Genomic DNA, 16,676 nt, shown 5'->3' with positions numbered 1-16,676 from the left:
AAAAGTTAAAGGAAACAACAAAAAGATTATGTTATGAAATTAAATGTAAAGGCTAAAATTACAAGTCATTTGCTCTAATAGTGTCATGTAAAAACCATTTCCTTTCCTGTTGTGAAACAAAGGAGTTGTGGATTTAGTTCATAATAAAATCCCAGCTTTATATGTAAAATTCTAAAACGCTCAAATTCATTGTGATGGGTAACACTTGATTAGGGAAATGGCTGCAAGTAGAACTGTTAGCAATTGTTTCTATATCATTTGCTTTCTAAGGTTTATTTTCAAGCTCTGAGTCTAAAGAACTTCTACTTTGGAATAGTTTTGCCCACAGGCAGCAATGTAATGTCAATCCACCTCAAATGTATGTAAATGAAAAAGTTATTTGGCAAGCAAGACATTAAGACTATGCCAGTACACCATAAACAACAGGCAGTACATCTTGAAAACATTATTATTTTCAGAGAACACAGAATTTACGTAAACAACTGTAAGAACATACTAATTTTAATCAATGCTATAGCATATAATTTAAAATATATTTATGAACAAATTAGTTTTATGAAGAAATGAGGTGTTCTTTTAGTTTATTATTAAAAATAGACATTTTATCATCTAAACAAGATAAAACAAAAGACAATAATATCCACATTAACAAGAAAAGATTCTCAAAGAATCCTGAATGCGATGTGTAAATTGTCTCAGGTAAAGAAACAAGAAACATACACACCACAACATGGACAACCGTTACGGGATAGCTAATTTTAGGTGTCAACTTGACTGGATAAAGGGATACCTACATAGCTGGTAAAGCATTATTTCTGGGTGCACCTACCTGTGAGGATGTTTCTAGAGGAAATTGGCATGTGAATAGATGGACTGAGTGGGAAAGATCTATACTTGGATGGTGGGCAGGCACCCAATCAGCTGGAGACCCAGAACGAACAAAAAAACGAAGGAAGGGTAAATTCTTGCTCTCTCTTCCAGAGTCTGTTATGCTCTTCTTGTCCTGCCCTTGAACATCAGAACTGCCAGTTCTCTAGCTTTGGGACTCCAGGACTTCCACCAGTGGCTCCCTGGGCTCTCAGTCACGGGCCTTCACCCTCCCACTGAGTAACATGGTTCTCTGGTTCTAACGCTTTTGGACTTGGACTGAGCCACAGTACCGGCATCCTTGGTTCTCCAGCTTGCAGATGGCCTATCGTGGGACTTCTTAGCCTTCATAATCATATGAGACAATTTCCCTAACAATAAATATCTTCCCATTTCTATCTCTGTCTCTAGCCATTCATCCATCCTATTGGTGACGTCTCCCTAGAGAACACTGATTAATACACCTTGAAAACATGCTAAATGAAAGAAGCCAGTCACAAAAAAATCTTATAGTGTATGACTCCATTTATATGAAGTGTCAAGAATAGGCAAACCCACAGAGACAGAAAGTAGACTGGTGGTCGCCTAGGGCTGGAAAGCTTTGGGGAAAATGAAGTATGACTGCTAACGGGTATAAGGTTTCTTTTTGGGGTGATGAAAATATTCTAGAATTTAGTGTGATAATGGTTGCATAACTCTGTAAATATACTAAAAAAACATTGAATTGTATACTTTAAATAGGTGAATTACACGTTATGTGGCTTATATCTCAATAAAACTATTATTAAATAAGTAGGAAAAAAGCAGTGAAAAATTCTAACCTAGCCAGGAAACTGCAAATATTGAGTTAAGAAGGAAGAGAAAGCAAGAAGTAATTTTGTTCCCATACAATTCTAATATAGAAGATTATTACCCTCTAACAGCCTTGGTGGCTTGTGTCTCCCTTGACCCTCCCCACTGACTGGCGATGGACAGTGGGGCAGAGGTCATTGGTGCACTGGAAGCCTCAGACAAAGAAGCCCGTGTGCCACCAGGGCCTGGCACTGCTGGTGGCCCTCTCAGGAACCAGGCCTACCATGGATGTCTCCTGACTTCCTAGCACTAGGGCCCAGCGGGTGTCAGGGTCTTGTCAAGGTCCAAGTGTGCCACACAGAAAGATACAGTATTCTGGCTTTAGGTTTTATAGATTGACATAAACTTTTGTTTAGCCTTCCTTAAAACATGGTAGAAAAGAGTTTCACTCCACTAACAGACTCATCCAAATATTAGTATTTTCTTATAGCACTGACATTGGTCTGTTAAAAATGACTTCAAAGAAATTTCATTCCTATGGACAGTCACTTACAGGAACATGTCTAAGAACCCTCCGCTCTGACTTTTGGGATGCTTCTGTGAGAAAATGTAAGCGGCAAGTTGTAAAGGGATTGCCAAATAACACATTGACTAACATTTATTTAATGCCTACTATGTGCCAGGCATTGAGCTTAAATTCTGGGATACAAGAAAAAAGGAGCTGTTACCTTCTGAAAACCCTATTTCTGATGGCAAACATATTTCTCAAAGCAAAAGGCACACAAAATCCTATTATGTTATAGTTACGAGGTTAATGTTGAGAAACTACATACTCACATAATGCTAACTCTCCAAGGAACTATTTACAAATAAGCACATGAGTTTCTGCTTCATAGAAATGGAGATACTACACTTCCATGTTTGGAGGAGATACACTCAAGCAAGATGTTTCAGATCTCTAGAGAGAGAGGGACTATAAAGAGGAGATACTCTTATTTTAGTAAGAAATATATGAATAATAAGTATGCTAGCCCAAAGAGAGCCAAATGATGAGCAGAAGGAAAATCCATTAAGGATAACAGCATATATGGTATCTGCATCCTAGAAACAAGGCAACAGGATGTCCAGCGAAAGACAGTATATAGATGTGAGAGAAAAACAATGAAAACAAAACAAAATCCTGTGTATTCTTAGCATAGGTATAACATTTAATATATTATGTAAGACAAAATTCATGGACTTCAGAAATGCCTTTGGAATTAGCTTCGACAGCATGTTTTAGCTTTATTGAAGGCGGACACACTGGAAGACGAACTGCCACATAACAGAAACTGATTTGCCACCACACCATTGTCAATGGTCTTTTTTCCCTCTAGTTCCTCAGTGTTGAAATTCTTCTGAACTTGATAACAAGCAAAAGCTTTTGTCACTGAAAGAACTGGAGGCGTCCTTATTTTAGGCAGAAACAATATTATAATCCATTCAGTTGCCCTTTTTGCTTGAGGACCGACAATTCAGTCAGATTTAATGTTCAATCACAGTAATTCAGCCCTGGTGATGAATATTTCACTTTCTTCTCCATTTCAGGGTTGATTCTATATTTCTATTTTGAACAATTTATGAAATCTACTTTAAAAACATTTTTTAAACAGTCGCAATACTTCCACAATACACAGTATAAAGAGAAGAAATTTGTATTCTCTTTTTACCTGAAGATGACCATATTCCTCATAGGAGAGCATCTCATCTCCTGTATGTACATTGAAAACAGAGTGAAGACATGTTGTTGGGCGCGGATCCTGCTTAAACTGCTGGACCTAAAATCAAATATAAAATTTAAATAGCGGTAGTAATTCACAAACTCATCCAAGACTACAGATTATAAGCTATTTTACACGAACCTTTTTAATGAAGAAAGGTAAGGCATATAAGCATAGGACTGACCAAAGCAGCAGAAATGTCATCTTTTCTAAGAAACAATACACAAAGCTCATAACTACTAATTTAACAGTGTTAACATGAGTGTCAATTGATCTTTCACAAGCATGGCAACTCAAGTGTAATAGGGAGCATGTTAATTTAGTAGCAATGAATTTTGCAAAGTTTTGCATCTTATTTTATTTTGGAGTAAAATATTGTTTTACTTTATGAGGCAGGATTTCAGTGACTGTATTCCACTGTACTATTATTTGGATATGCTTACATGACACTTATAATGAAAAAGTACTTCAGGCTATATTCTAATTCAGTAAATGTTCAAACTTCAAATACCATTTCTTTCTCTCAGGGTCACAAATTTTAACCTATGCTTCTGTTAACATGTTTTCATTTCTCCTTCCATATATACCGTACTCTGACTACTTAATAAGGCGCCAATTCTAAGAGAACACAGATCACACTATTATCTATTAATTAGACATAAAATTTAACCATTTTAGAATACTAAGTAAACACTAAATGATCCTACAAACTCTAAGGACAACGAAGTTCACACGTTTCTTTGGGGCCTATTCAATTCAAATTGGCAAACATTACTGATGCCAATTATATGCCAAGCACTGTGCTAATCTTATGAGATAAATAAGAACAAAAAAAAGAATAGAATAATATACAGCTCTATGTAAAGGCAATGATTTTCCTCCCCTTTGAAGAGATGTAAGTGATGATAATACCTCGGTGGTTGTGACCTTGCCTTGTTTCACATGCCTAAGAAACCACATGGAATCATATTCTCTTCTCCATCTTTTAAAATTCTTCTCATCTTTAAAATCCTATCTCAAAAAAAAATCTTCTTTTTTAAAGTCCTTTCTGAACCCCAACCAAAATTCCTTTCTCTGGCCTCCCACATCAGGGTGATTATCCCTCAGTTATTTCTCCTGTCTTGTACTTTTATTACCTGTCTGTATATCCCTGTGCTACTGTGAAATATGTAATTTGGTCTTACTCCCCAGTTCCTGGTACTGAACTCCTAGAACCCTTGGAATTTCCTAAGCAACAGGGGTGAAAAGAGTGTCTTTTGTGTTTATAGTAAGTCCCTTTCAACCATGCCTGAGTGTATGCTAATGACGTGGCTCTCCACAGACCCCCAGGTAGCTTCAAGGTGGGAGGCTAGTTGCCAGAGGAACCAACCAAGTGATTAAAGGGCTGGAACTTTCTGCCCTCCCACCTGCACAACTTACCTTCTCACCTCGGGGGAGGGGGAGAAAGGGAGAGTGGCTGGAGATTAAGCCAATCACCAATAGCCAATGATTTAATCAATCTGCCTACATAATTCAACCTCTATAAAACCTTAAATGATGCAGTTTGAAGAATTCTGAGGTGAAGAACACATCCACATGCCAGGAGGGTGGTGCATCCCAAACTCCACAGGGACAGACACTCCTGTGCTTGAGACCCTTCTGGACATTGCCCTATGTCATCTGGCTGTTATTTGTATCCTTTAAGATCTCCTTTACAACAAACTGGCAATGGCAAGCAAAGTGCTTCTGTGAGTTCTGAGCTGTTATAACAAATTATTGAACCTGAAGAAGGGATCATGGGAATCCCCAATTTTTCCAGACAGAAGTGTGGGTAACCCAGGGACCCACTATTTAAAACTGGCATCTGAAGTGGGGGGCACTCTTGTGGGACTCAGCCCTTAACCTGTGGGATCTGTGTTAACCTCAGGTTGTTACTGGTAGGATTACGCTAAATTGTAGAACAGCCAGCTGATGTCTCAAATCGGACACCTGCTGCTGTAGAAAAGCTACATGTTTGGTGTCAGAAGTGCTGGGAGTAGAAAAAGTTTTCCTTTAGACTCTCACTACCTTCTCAGCTTCTAGAAGCTCCTCTGTCCAATATGGTACCTACTAGCCACATATGCCTAATTAAATTAAATTACAATTAATTAAAATTAAATAAAATTAAAAATTTAGCTCCTCAGTCACAGTGGCCATATTTCAAGTATACAAGAGGCGCACGTGACTAGTGGCTACTGTATTGCTCAATGATAATATAGAACATTTCTATCATCACAGAAAGTTCTGCTGGACAATTCTCTTCTAGAGTGCTGATAAACTTTTACCATCTCCAAAGGCCCTGCACAAACAAATACAGCCCTCCTTATGACTGAAGTACCTGATCAACAAATGAAAGTCAGGACCTTTCAGTAGGTCATTAGCACCAAGTGAATGGAGGTACAGTAAGGGACATACATTCTCTATTTACAACGTGACCAAGGCATCCAGCGTTAACTCAGAGAAGGTGGTTATCCCTTCTCAATATCTGAGACTGCTGGCAGTAGCCTGAAACTACACAAATAGAAATTCATGTGGTCTCTACTCCTTTCACACTGCCATGATTATTATCGCAAAGTCCTGAACATTCTTCTGGGCTCCTATACAAAACTATGGCTAAGTTGATACAAAATGCATTTTCCCACTTGATACAGATCTAAAAGGATAAGGTTTCATCAATTTAATAAAGTGACTGCTGCAGTTGACAAGGTGGTTTTTGTCATTTGTCTTCAAGACATACAAGAACCCAGCAGGAGAATTTATATTCAATCACTGTGTCAGGAGGAAAGCAACTACCAAATGATTAAAGATGCTCAAATGGGGAATTACATAACTATACTTTGAGTTTTAAAGCTGTTAAAAGACAAGTAATTTAAAATTTCAGAAAAAAATAAAGTCTAAACTCTATAAGCTTTGAAGATTAATGGAGCATGCTGTATGTCGATTATAAACAAAAAGTTCTCTTGAAAGCAGCCAAAAAATATGAGGACATTAATTAGTATTTTATACACTATGTGGCATCTGGCAAGTAAAAATAATGACTAAAGAAAAACTTTCTAGACTAAAACAAATCTAGAATAATGTTTTTTCCACTAGCACTTTACTTAGATTTTTCCCAAAAAAACTGTCATCACTGTGAATAAACCTCATTTGGGAAAAGATAATTGAGTATTTTGTCATCCGTTCTTAATTTATAGCCTTAAAATATCCACTCAGAGGGAAAAAAATCGTCTCATAAGGGAATCCTGGAAGAATAAATTTTATAAAATCTTAATGATTTCTTATAAATTAGAAACTACTTAGTAGCATTTTAAATAATTTTTCAGTAGATAATTAGGCACAGTAACATGTATACCCTACTACAAAGCAAATCTCTGCCCTCCTACTATTGCAGAATGAATCAACTTTGAAAAACTATGAATGCTTCTCCTTAAGGAGTATTAGAAAAGAAAGTAAATGAAAGAATAGGTATGTGAACATTTAGAGGTAAAATATATTTGATGTTAATAAGCAGGCATTAAGTGTCAAGACAGTAAAACGCAATAATCATATTTATTGCTTTGTTCTGCACATCAAGGACAACTCTATTCGCTGAAATTCATGATAAATTTAAAATATTTCTTTTAGCTAGTATTTTTAGAAAATATGTGAGGAAGCATCTTTCATAATGAGAAATCAACGAAAGCGGAGAAGACTTAGACTTTTTACGTCATGATTGTATTTCAGAAGACAAAGAAGGTCAAACAGCAAATGAACACTACGATGTGCTTCGCTTTAGTTTTAAGGAAAGGCCAAAAGATAACTGTGCCACATTTTAAAATACGTTTGTATCCTCGACTGCTGTACTACCATAAAGAAAATGGCCAGGACCAGAGGAAGAGAGTGGGGAGCAACAGTAAGACGTGACCGTGTGATGAGAGGCACTGGCTGCGTGCACGGTTCCAGCGCCCTGAGTCAGCTCCTTCCACTTAAATGTGCCTTATAGTAATATTTTCCTTTCCTACTCTAACAGGTTATAGGGATCAAGAAAGATTATAACAATGAAAATGTTTTAAAATTTATAAAGCATCTTTCACTCATAAGAATATCGAAATCCAGCATTTTCTGGTATGCATGAATACTCAATGTGATCCACACATTCTTACAACTCACATTTATTTTAATGGTCTACCATCATGGCTATACAAGGAAAGACATGCTAGTCATTTGTAATTTAAGGAATTTAAGACAGCTTATGTCACACTCAAACTGTATTTAAAAGAAAATATAATTATACTTAGAAAAGGCCATTAACAATTAGTTAATCATGCCACAAAGAAAAACCTTAAGTTATTATATTACATCATTGCCTTCCTTCTGATAAACAATTCTAATTTAAGTTTGTCAGCTTGTTTAGCAAACTCATGAAATTCATGGTTCTCCCAATGTTTCCTGGAGAGAAAAGTTGAATTCATAAAGACATTAGGCATTCATGAAATGATATATGTGAAATAAACAGTAACATCTCACACTTAGGAAAAAATTAATCATGATTTCATCAATATAACATGACATACTATTTTAATTCCAGTATGTCAATCTATGACATACTATTTTATTTCAAGCATCTGAAAAAACCTTTACAATGATGATTTGCAAAGTTAAATCTTAGTAGATAAATTACAGGTTTTTCATACATCTCTATTATTAGTTTGTAAATAAATTTACTTTTTCTGCCAACTAGTATTTTCTTGTTGTTATATTCTGGTGGCAGAATATAAATGATTTTTTTAAAATTCTGACTTCAAATACAGGTCTTAAGGAGAAGATTTGCTATCATATTTTTTAAATTCTTTTCAAGCATAAATTAAAACTTATAGTCATATAAAAAAATACAAAATATCAAGTGATCGAAATTGCCCACATAGTTACTGGTGTGCATCTTTGCTAAAATGTGGAAGTAGGAGACATATCTGAAGCACGTGGTCTAGACAGGAGAGGGAATAATACTAACGGTAACAACAACAAATATTTACTGTATGCTCACCTGGTACCAGCCCCTGTGCTAGCTGCTTCTGTGTATTATTTCTCAATCCTCACAAGAGCCCTACGAGGGAGGTTCTATGACTACTCAAATTTCACAGATGGAAAAAATTGAGGCACATGGAAATTAAATAATTTGTCCAACATCACACAGCTGGTAACAGACTAGAAACCAGTGCATTAGTTTATGCTGACTGTCCACAAAAGAGTTAATATAGTAGGCCTGAGATGGCTCACCTTAGAAAAAACTGCTTGTAAGGCTGGCCCTTGGCTGGTAAGTAGAAACTTGGATTTGGGGGCGGTTTCCACCATTCCCTCATAAGAGTGGCTCACTATGCCTAAACTGATTAAATAAACAATGTGGCTTATACTAAACAATTGGTTTCCCTTTGGAAGTCTGGAATTTTGGGAAGTGCTAGACAGAGGGTATCTATATGACCAGCCACCAATAAAAACCTAGGGCAATAAAAACTTTGAGCTCCTAATGAGCTTCCCTGGTAGACATTTTATAAGTGTGATCATAATTAGTTGCTGGGGAAATTAAGTGCATTTCTGTGATCTCACTGGGAAAAGACTCTTGGAAGTTGGCACTTGGTTTCCTCCATCTTATTCCTCATGCATTTTTTCCCTTTGCTGAAGATGCTCTGTCTCCTTTTACCGTAATAAACTTTGACTAGGACTACATGCTGAGTCATATGAGTCCTCCCAGTGAATCATCAAACCTGTGGTGGTCTTAGGGACACACTGATGTGTATAAATGGACACTTATTATATTAGGACCTGGGAACACAGAGATGTAGGTAAGTAGAAGGAATTGCGAATTATATTTGTATAGAGCTTTATAGTTTTAAAAATGTTATATATATTATTTTCTTTAATTTCCATATAACCCTGTAAAGCTTAGCTTCTTTGCATGCAAATGAATGAAGTATTATATTTTTAAATTAAAGTTCCCCTGAGCCAGAGCAATTCACATGTCCAAAAGTAATTTTGACAAGAATTTTCTTTATGTAATATAATATTGGTTACAATTAGGGATATTTGTGAGGTTTCTGAGAAACTGAGTCTTTATCAAGCAAACACCAGGTGTGAAACACAAACAAATCCAAGTTTAAATAACAATTCTCAATCACCTCTTGCTTAAGTTATTCCTTCAATTTCAGAATTTCAAAACCCTGGGCTGGAAGGCAGAGGCTACTTTCACCTATCTAGACTGCCCTAGGATGTGGCTTTACCTTTTTAAAGTACATTTCCAGAAGGTGCTATTGCTGTACTGGTTAAATTAATCGTTCAGAATGATGTGAAAATTCCAGTCCACACCACAGTGTTTTACCTTATCGGCCTGCCGCATATAGCAGTAGAGAATTCCTCTCATACACTTTATAGCTGAGTGCTCCAGCTCATGGGTTCTTCCCTTGTCATCATCGATGCGCCTGTGTGAGAAAGATAACTCATGAAACAAATTGGAAATGCATTTGAAAAGGAAGCAGAGCTTTTGATAATTAAGTATTTAACTATCTGGCTAATCCTGTGTTCTGGTGATGTCTACTAACTCTGTCACAGTGAAACTCCATTTTCCCAGCAGGAAGTAGAAATGTAGCAGTAAAAAAAAATCCTATGATGCAACTTGTGTGTATTTTTCCTTCTCCTTCTTTTAAGGAAGTAAGCCAAATGCTTTAAAAATAGTATACAATATTTTCTACAATGAGTTGGCTAAAACTTCAAAGGATATTTCTACACTGGAAAAAAAATCTACCAACAGATTTCTTAAACTCACTGTTATGGAGTACAGGCAATTTATTGCCTATCTCCTTAGATTATGCAACAGTCACTTGGATTTGGGGAACCACAGGTTAAGGCAGACACCTGTCTTCTTTGCTCTACCATATGTTTAACACAGCAGGGGCCAGCACTGTAGTCACAGTCAAGGATGCCTTCAATTAAACACACATCCAGGATGGTACATGATGTATTTTGGCATAAAAGTTTATATTCTCAGGCCTTCATTTGAAATCAGTTGATCACAGTTTACATCGCTTTTAAAAATAAAGAACAGCTAAAATCTAACTATTAAACTAGGTTAAGATGTTCTTTCTGTCCATAAGTTGCTCTTTATTACAGTTCAGTAACTTTCAAAAGATGGATGAGAGTTACTTACTACTGAAAAATAAAAGTGACTTATTCATTGTTTCACTTAATCTTAACTAAAATATCTGGCAATTATTCTCACTTGACAGAAACTATCACCTGTCTCCTTAAAAAGTATACTACTACAATTACCTCCTGCTTTAATCATAGATCTCATACAACACTCACTACTGGAAAGAATGATTATGATTTTGACACAAAATGGTTAATGCAAAAAATAAGTTATTCATCATTAGCACATCATTCCTTCTTTCTCATGCAGGCATTGCAGTAATACTAGCATAAATTTGATCTATACATCAGTATTTCCCCCCCTGAAGTCAGAAGCGTCTTAACGGAGGCAAATTCTACATAGATAGTGTGCCCAGTAAAGTAAGGACTGTAAAGTCTCTATCAGATGTTTGCAGCCTTTTGGGAAAAGGTTAATGTCTGACTTTTGCTCATATGCTTGCCACCAGTACACCTGTATTTGTTAAAGCAAATTTACATCATCATTTTATTTAGAAAAATTTCAAATCTACAAAAAAGCTAAAAAGATGCTACAATGAATAAACCTTTTACTCTTCACCTAGATTCACCGATTGTTAACATTAGCTTGCACTCTCTAAGTTTTTTCTTCACTGTTTAAAAGTAAGCTACAGGCCAGGCGAGGTGGCTCACGCCTGTAATCCTAGCACACTGGGAGGCCGAGGCAGTAGGATTGCTTGAGCCCAGGAGTTTGAGGTTACTATGAGCTAGGCTGACGCCAGGGCACTCTAGCCTGGGCAACAGAGTAAGACTCTGTCTCAATCAATCAATCTCCCCACAAAAAACTGGGTCTCTTTGGTAGAGTTGCAAGGGATAAGAAAATAATAGAAAAATGGAAAATAATGGAAATAAAAGAATACACAGAGACAAAGGTATAGTTTTATAAATTTATAAAGATTATAGGCAAAGCAGGAGCTCAGGGGGCCTCGGATTCTCCATCTATCTCAAAAAAAAGGCACCGAATGAAATCTTACATGGTCACTTATAGGGAACAGTGACTAGTTGTCAGAGGTAACAGATTTACATAACAGCAGGTAGTTCCTCTTAGGTTAACAGATTTTCAAAAGGCTTCTACAGATCCCTTAACTAATTCTATCTATGTGAACAAATGGTTATAAAAATCTTTCAAAGATTAACTTCTAAGTTCTAAGGTAAATTTATCACTTAACAGAGGGGTTAAACAGAGATATATTGGCTCCATATTTTCTTTATCAGGTTATTGTGAATGGAGACAGGTAGTCTGGAGTTTTAAGCAGGAACTGCCCCTTAACTGCTTATAGCCAGGGTGGCTGTCTGTTCGGGGCGGGCACTCGTTCATCAGCTCTCATCCTGTAGTTTTTAACAGATTCGCTTTGCTTTACAAAGCAAATCCAAACCTTTAGGTCTGAGAAACGCAGCGCCTTGTGGGATACAGCCGCTACTGTCTTTCAGAGACGCCCTCCCGAGTACAACAGCGTTTGAAATGCAAACTAAACACGTTCACATATTCCTTCAGGGAAAAGCTCTGCAAAACTCCCGGGACAAATCCTGTCTGCAAACACATTTATATTAATTCATGGAGCAACATCAATCAATCAATAAAAGTAAGCTACAAACATCATGACCCTTTACCGCTACACATTTCAGAAATATCTCTAAAAAACAAGGAGATTCTCCTATATAACCATAATATCATTATTACACCTACAGAATTTAATACTGGTACTATATTATCTAATATATGGTCTAGACTCAAATTTATCAAATTATCCTCAAAATGTACTTTATAGTGTTTTTTAATGCATGATCCAATTAAGAATTATGTATTGCATCTGGCTGTCACATTTTTTTAGTCTCTCTTATCTAGCCATTTCCATACTTAATTTCTAATCTTCTATGATACCTACATTTTTAGAGTCCAGGCAAGTTGTCTTATAATAAGCCATAATGTAGCTTTGTCTAATTGTTTATTCATGTGTAGACTCAAGTTAGATATTTTGGCAAAACGTCAGCACAGGTGAGGTGTACTTCCCATTATGTCAAATCAGGAGGGGCAACTAACGTCAGTCTGTCCATAACTGGCTTAACCAGTTGGTTAAGGTGTTATCGATGTTAACTATACTCCTAAAATCAGTAGCAGTTTGACATTTAATAAAGCTATATTGGACTTACATAGAATATGTAAATAAGGAAATGCTTTTAGTGACATTATCACTCAAGTGTGCTAAAGATGACCACTTCATATTATCTCAGTATTTGATTTTCATTTTAAAATTCAACACATCAGTGAATTAAAACAGACGAATCATGTTCACATGGAAGACACAATTTTTAAATCAGAAATACACACACAGGTCACTTTCAGAAAGTTAATATTCAAAAACTAAATCTTAAAAATTTTAAATATGGTTAAAATGTGTTACTACTAACTATGCGTCAGGATTCACATTGGGTACTTTCTATGTATAATGAAATAAATTAAGTAAAGAGAAATTTTGTATTGTGAAAAAAATTTTTTTTTACTTTATAAAATAATTATTTGACTTACAACCAAATTTAATAACCGATACCTCAACGAAGAACAATGGGAAAACCAATGAACTGGAAAAAAAAAAAAGGAGTCCTGGCCCTGGCTCTGTCGTTTACTAGTTGTATAATTTTGAACAAATCTGTTAAGTACTCTGGACTTTAATTTTTTCATCAGCAAAATTCAATCACCATCAAAACCCTCTATGATTGAAACCAATCAACTCAATGAGAATGGGTAGGTAGTTAACTCTATCAAAAATTAACGCTGATTTAGAAACTTAGAGACAAAAAATTTTGGTAACAAAGTCATAAAATGTTAGAACTGTTCTCATGTAATCCTTAGAAAATGAAAAGGTTTAGAGGCCTAAAAAGGGATATGAGCAGTCACAGGTCACACAGTAAGTCAGCAGCAGAGCTGAAAGATAGCTTCTCAGTTTGTCTTGGTCCCCCAAAACCCTATGACCTAGACTTGGGGTGAACCAGGAGAACACACACCAGCTCACCTGTATGCAAGAGCCAAAGCCCAGGCCCCAGCAGCGCAGTATAAGCTGTCCTGGATCTTGGCCTTCTGATCCCCGCCGCATGTTTTAGTGGGAAACAGACCTGTGGTTGGGCTTTGGTACAGGAGCAATGTTGACTTGGCTGCAAATGAAGACGAGACAGAGAGCAATCACACAGCCAGCCGCCTGCCTTGGGCAGAATGTCTCAATAGTCTTTGGTTTCCTCACCCCCCTTCTGACAATAATGTTTCTGAACTTAGCTATAGTAATAAACTTTTCAAGACAGGGAAATAACTTCATGTCATGCTAGCCTAAGTGGAAATCCATCCCTGTAGGAAGTGTTTTTTCCAGTTTTCAGGAAGGGACTAAGCTAATTAGGACTTAAAAAGACATTAGCACCTCCTAGTTAATGTCAATACATGTCATAGGTCTTAGTAGGACAACATCAGGTATGGGGGAAAAAAGGATCAACCAAAAAGCTGAGCATAATAATTTTAAAAAATGAGTTCAATAGGGAAACTTAAAGCAAATGTACAACAAAGAGTACAGTTGCTAAATCACAAAGTCAACTCAACTGCTACAAGTAAAGTAAATTATCAACAGCTTAGAAAGGATGAGGATAGATCATAGAACAGGCCAAAATCCTGCATTTCACTGATGACTAATTTGTGCCTGGTTTTCAGAGGAATGTACAGTATTCATTTTACTTATAATATTGTACATGTTAGGGATATGTTTAAGATTTCAAACTGAACCCCATCTTCATATAACACAAAAACAATAGCAAGTAAATTGTGAACATTTTACTTCATAAAAGTCAAATATTGTTTTATTATCTTCTTTTTTATTACATCATTATCTATGAAAGAGTCCTAAAATAGGTAAACGAACACACTAAAACTACATTTCCTAAAAGCTATTTTATTCCTGTCTAACTATAAATGGATGAGTAATGCTTTTTCACAAAATACATTAAATTAATCTAATCTAGATTGGCATATGTTGACTACTTTTTAGAAGAGTTTTTCAAAAGTATAAAACACTCTGGTCCTTCACAGAGATTAAAGAATTAAGATTTCTATTTCTTTTTCTCAGACTAAAATGATCTTACCATGATCATTTCTTTCAGAATACCAGGCTATTTATTATTCCCAGTATAAAAAATTGGTCTTCATCGTCCAAAATAAGCAATTGACATTTCTTTTAAAAATGTAGTTAGTTCTCTTTAATTATTGCTACAAAGATAATAAAAAGGGCAACATAAGAACGTATGCTAGAATATTAACCAAAATAAGTTGAAGTTTTACATGAAGTTGCAATAGACAAAAAATCCATATCTTAGGGAGAGACAAATCAGATTTTATGGGATTTGCCACCCTAGGATAAGCAAATGGCACAGGAAAAAAAAATTAATAAGCATTCCAATATTCATTCTGATGAACAAAGAGGAGTCCCATACACAGACATCTCGAAGTTGCTTACTCACATTGTAAAACAAAATTTGCCAGGCTGAGCCTGGAAACACAAAACAAACAAAAAGTCAGGGACATGATAACAATAATGATAACCTGAGATTACTTCTTGCAGCTCAATGAATTAGAAACAGACACAAAAGGTCCAGCACTACCTGGGAACCGTATACAGTTAAACGAGCAAGTTAATACTTACGTGAAATACCTGTGTATTAATCAAAAAACATCCTCAAAATTTCAAAGCTGGTAATGTTTAGGAAGGTTCAAAAAACACAGAAGTGGCCAGGTGTGGTGGTTCATGCCTGTAATCCCAGCACTTTGAGAGGCCAAGGCAAGAAGATCGCTTGATGCCAGGAGTTCAAGACCAAGCTGGGCACTAGAGTGAGACCCTGTCTCTACAAAAAATAAAAAAATAGCTGGGTGTAGTGGCGTGTGCCTGTAATCCTAGCTATTTGGAAGGCTGGGCAGGAGGATCACCTGAGCCCAGGAGTTTGAGGTTACAGTGAGCTATGATCCTGCCACTGCTCTCTAGCCTGGGTGACAGAGTGAGACATTGTCTCAAAAAAAATAAAAATTTAAAAAATACACACATGCACAGAGAAGATAATGGTGACATTTTAAAATTATTCAAGGGCCAGATATGACCTGCCAGATTCCTTTTATAGTCCTAGTATTATGTGTGATTGGAATATGTAGCTGCCTAAGTGCTGAAACCACCAACATCCAAATGATAAAACAATATCATCTATGTAATGTACACAATATAACTAGGGCAGAGTAAATAGTAATCATAGCTACCTAAGGACTCGTTTTCCTCAGATTTTGCTTACCAATTCTGTAATAATGATCCAATTTATCCCACAGAGTTTCATTATCAGGTCTTGGAAGATTAATGCTTTTAAGAGGTTCATAAATTGAGCCTAAAAGAAAAAAGAAAACCTATCAAATTCAGTCATTTTTACCCAGATAAAAAAAGAAAAATTCTAAACAAATGAAGAACACTACTTAACAATCCAATTTTCATTTTTATATGTGAACTACCATACTTCATTACTGGAAAAACTTTCGCAGAGGGAAGGAGTGAGAAGAAAGCACCCTTGACAATAAGCATAGAAGACCTCTGCATGTGCTGGAATATCCCCACCCTTACCCCGGCCACTCAGTTCAACTCAGTCATGTGTATCCTGGTCCGAACAACTCAACTATCGCCAATAGTCATGTAGTAGTCACCAGCTCAGTAATTTCTAATTATTAAGAAATATATCTAATTATGTTCCCTGAAATCCAAACCTTATTCCTTATGCTGATGCTTCATCAGGCAATTTTCTTTCAAACAATAATACCCCAAAAACCTCAAGTAAAGAAGATAATGCTCGCATATTCCAAAGCTGTCCATTCTACAAACATCTAGCTGGGTTTCATGCTGAAATTCTTAAGCCTCTACTTTCTTTTAGGTAGTTAATACTTTTACTGTCTGGACTATCAGCAGAGATCATTTCTACTTCTCAGCCATGAAAACTACTCCAAGGTGTTAGCGGAAGACATTGCTCAAAGGCTATAGAACA

The 16,676-nt window shown here is 36.2% G+C and overlaps 1 protein-coding gene across 1 annotated transcript in view; it reads right to left on the bottom strand.

The window, feature by feature from the left end:
• The window catches only part of PHKB (phosphorylase kinase, beta), a 252,022-nt gene that overhangs the window by 208,721 nt on the left and 26,625 nt on the right, over positions 1–16,676 (bottom strand). The window contains exons 2-5 of the mRNA XM_012653961.1: positions 15,942–16,031; positions 13,643–13,781; positions 9,790–9,889; positions 3,321–3,476 (exon numbers count right to left, since the gene is read on the bottom strand). Of these exons, the coding sequence (XP_012509415.1) occupies positions 3,321–3,476; positions 9,790–9,889; positions 13,643–13,781; positions 15,942–16,031 (485 nt within the window). The remainder of the gene's footprint in view (positions 1–3,320; positions 3,477–9,789; positions 9,890–13,642; positions 13,782–15,941; positions 16,032–16,676) is intronic.

The sequence above is a fragment of the Propithecus coquereli genome, unplaced genomic scaffold (genome assembly GCF_000956105.1).
Source record: "Propithecus coquereli isolate 6110/MARCELLA unplaced genomic scaffold, Pcoq_1.0 Scaffold436, whole genome shotgun sequence".
NCBI classification, from domain to species: Eukaryota; Metazoa; Chordata; class Mammalia; order Primates; family Indriidae; genus Propithecus; species Propithecus coquereli.
Note: the sequence above shows the minus strand (reverse complement) of the source record. Positions and strands in the feature narration are given on the sequence as shown.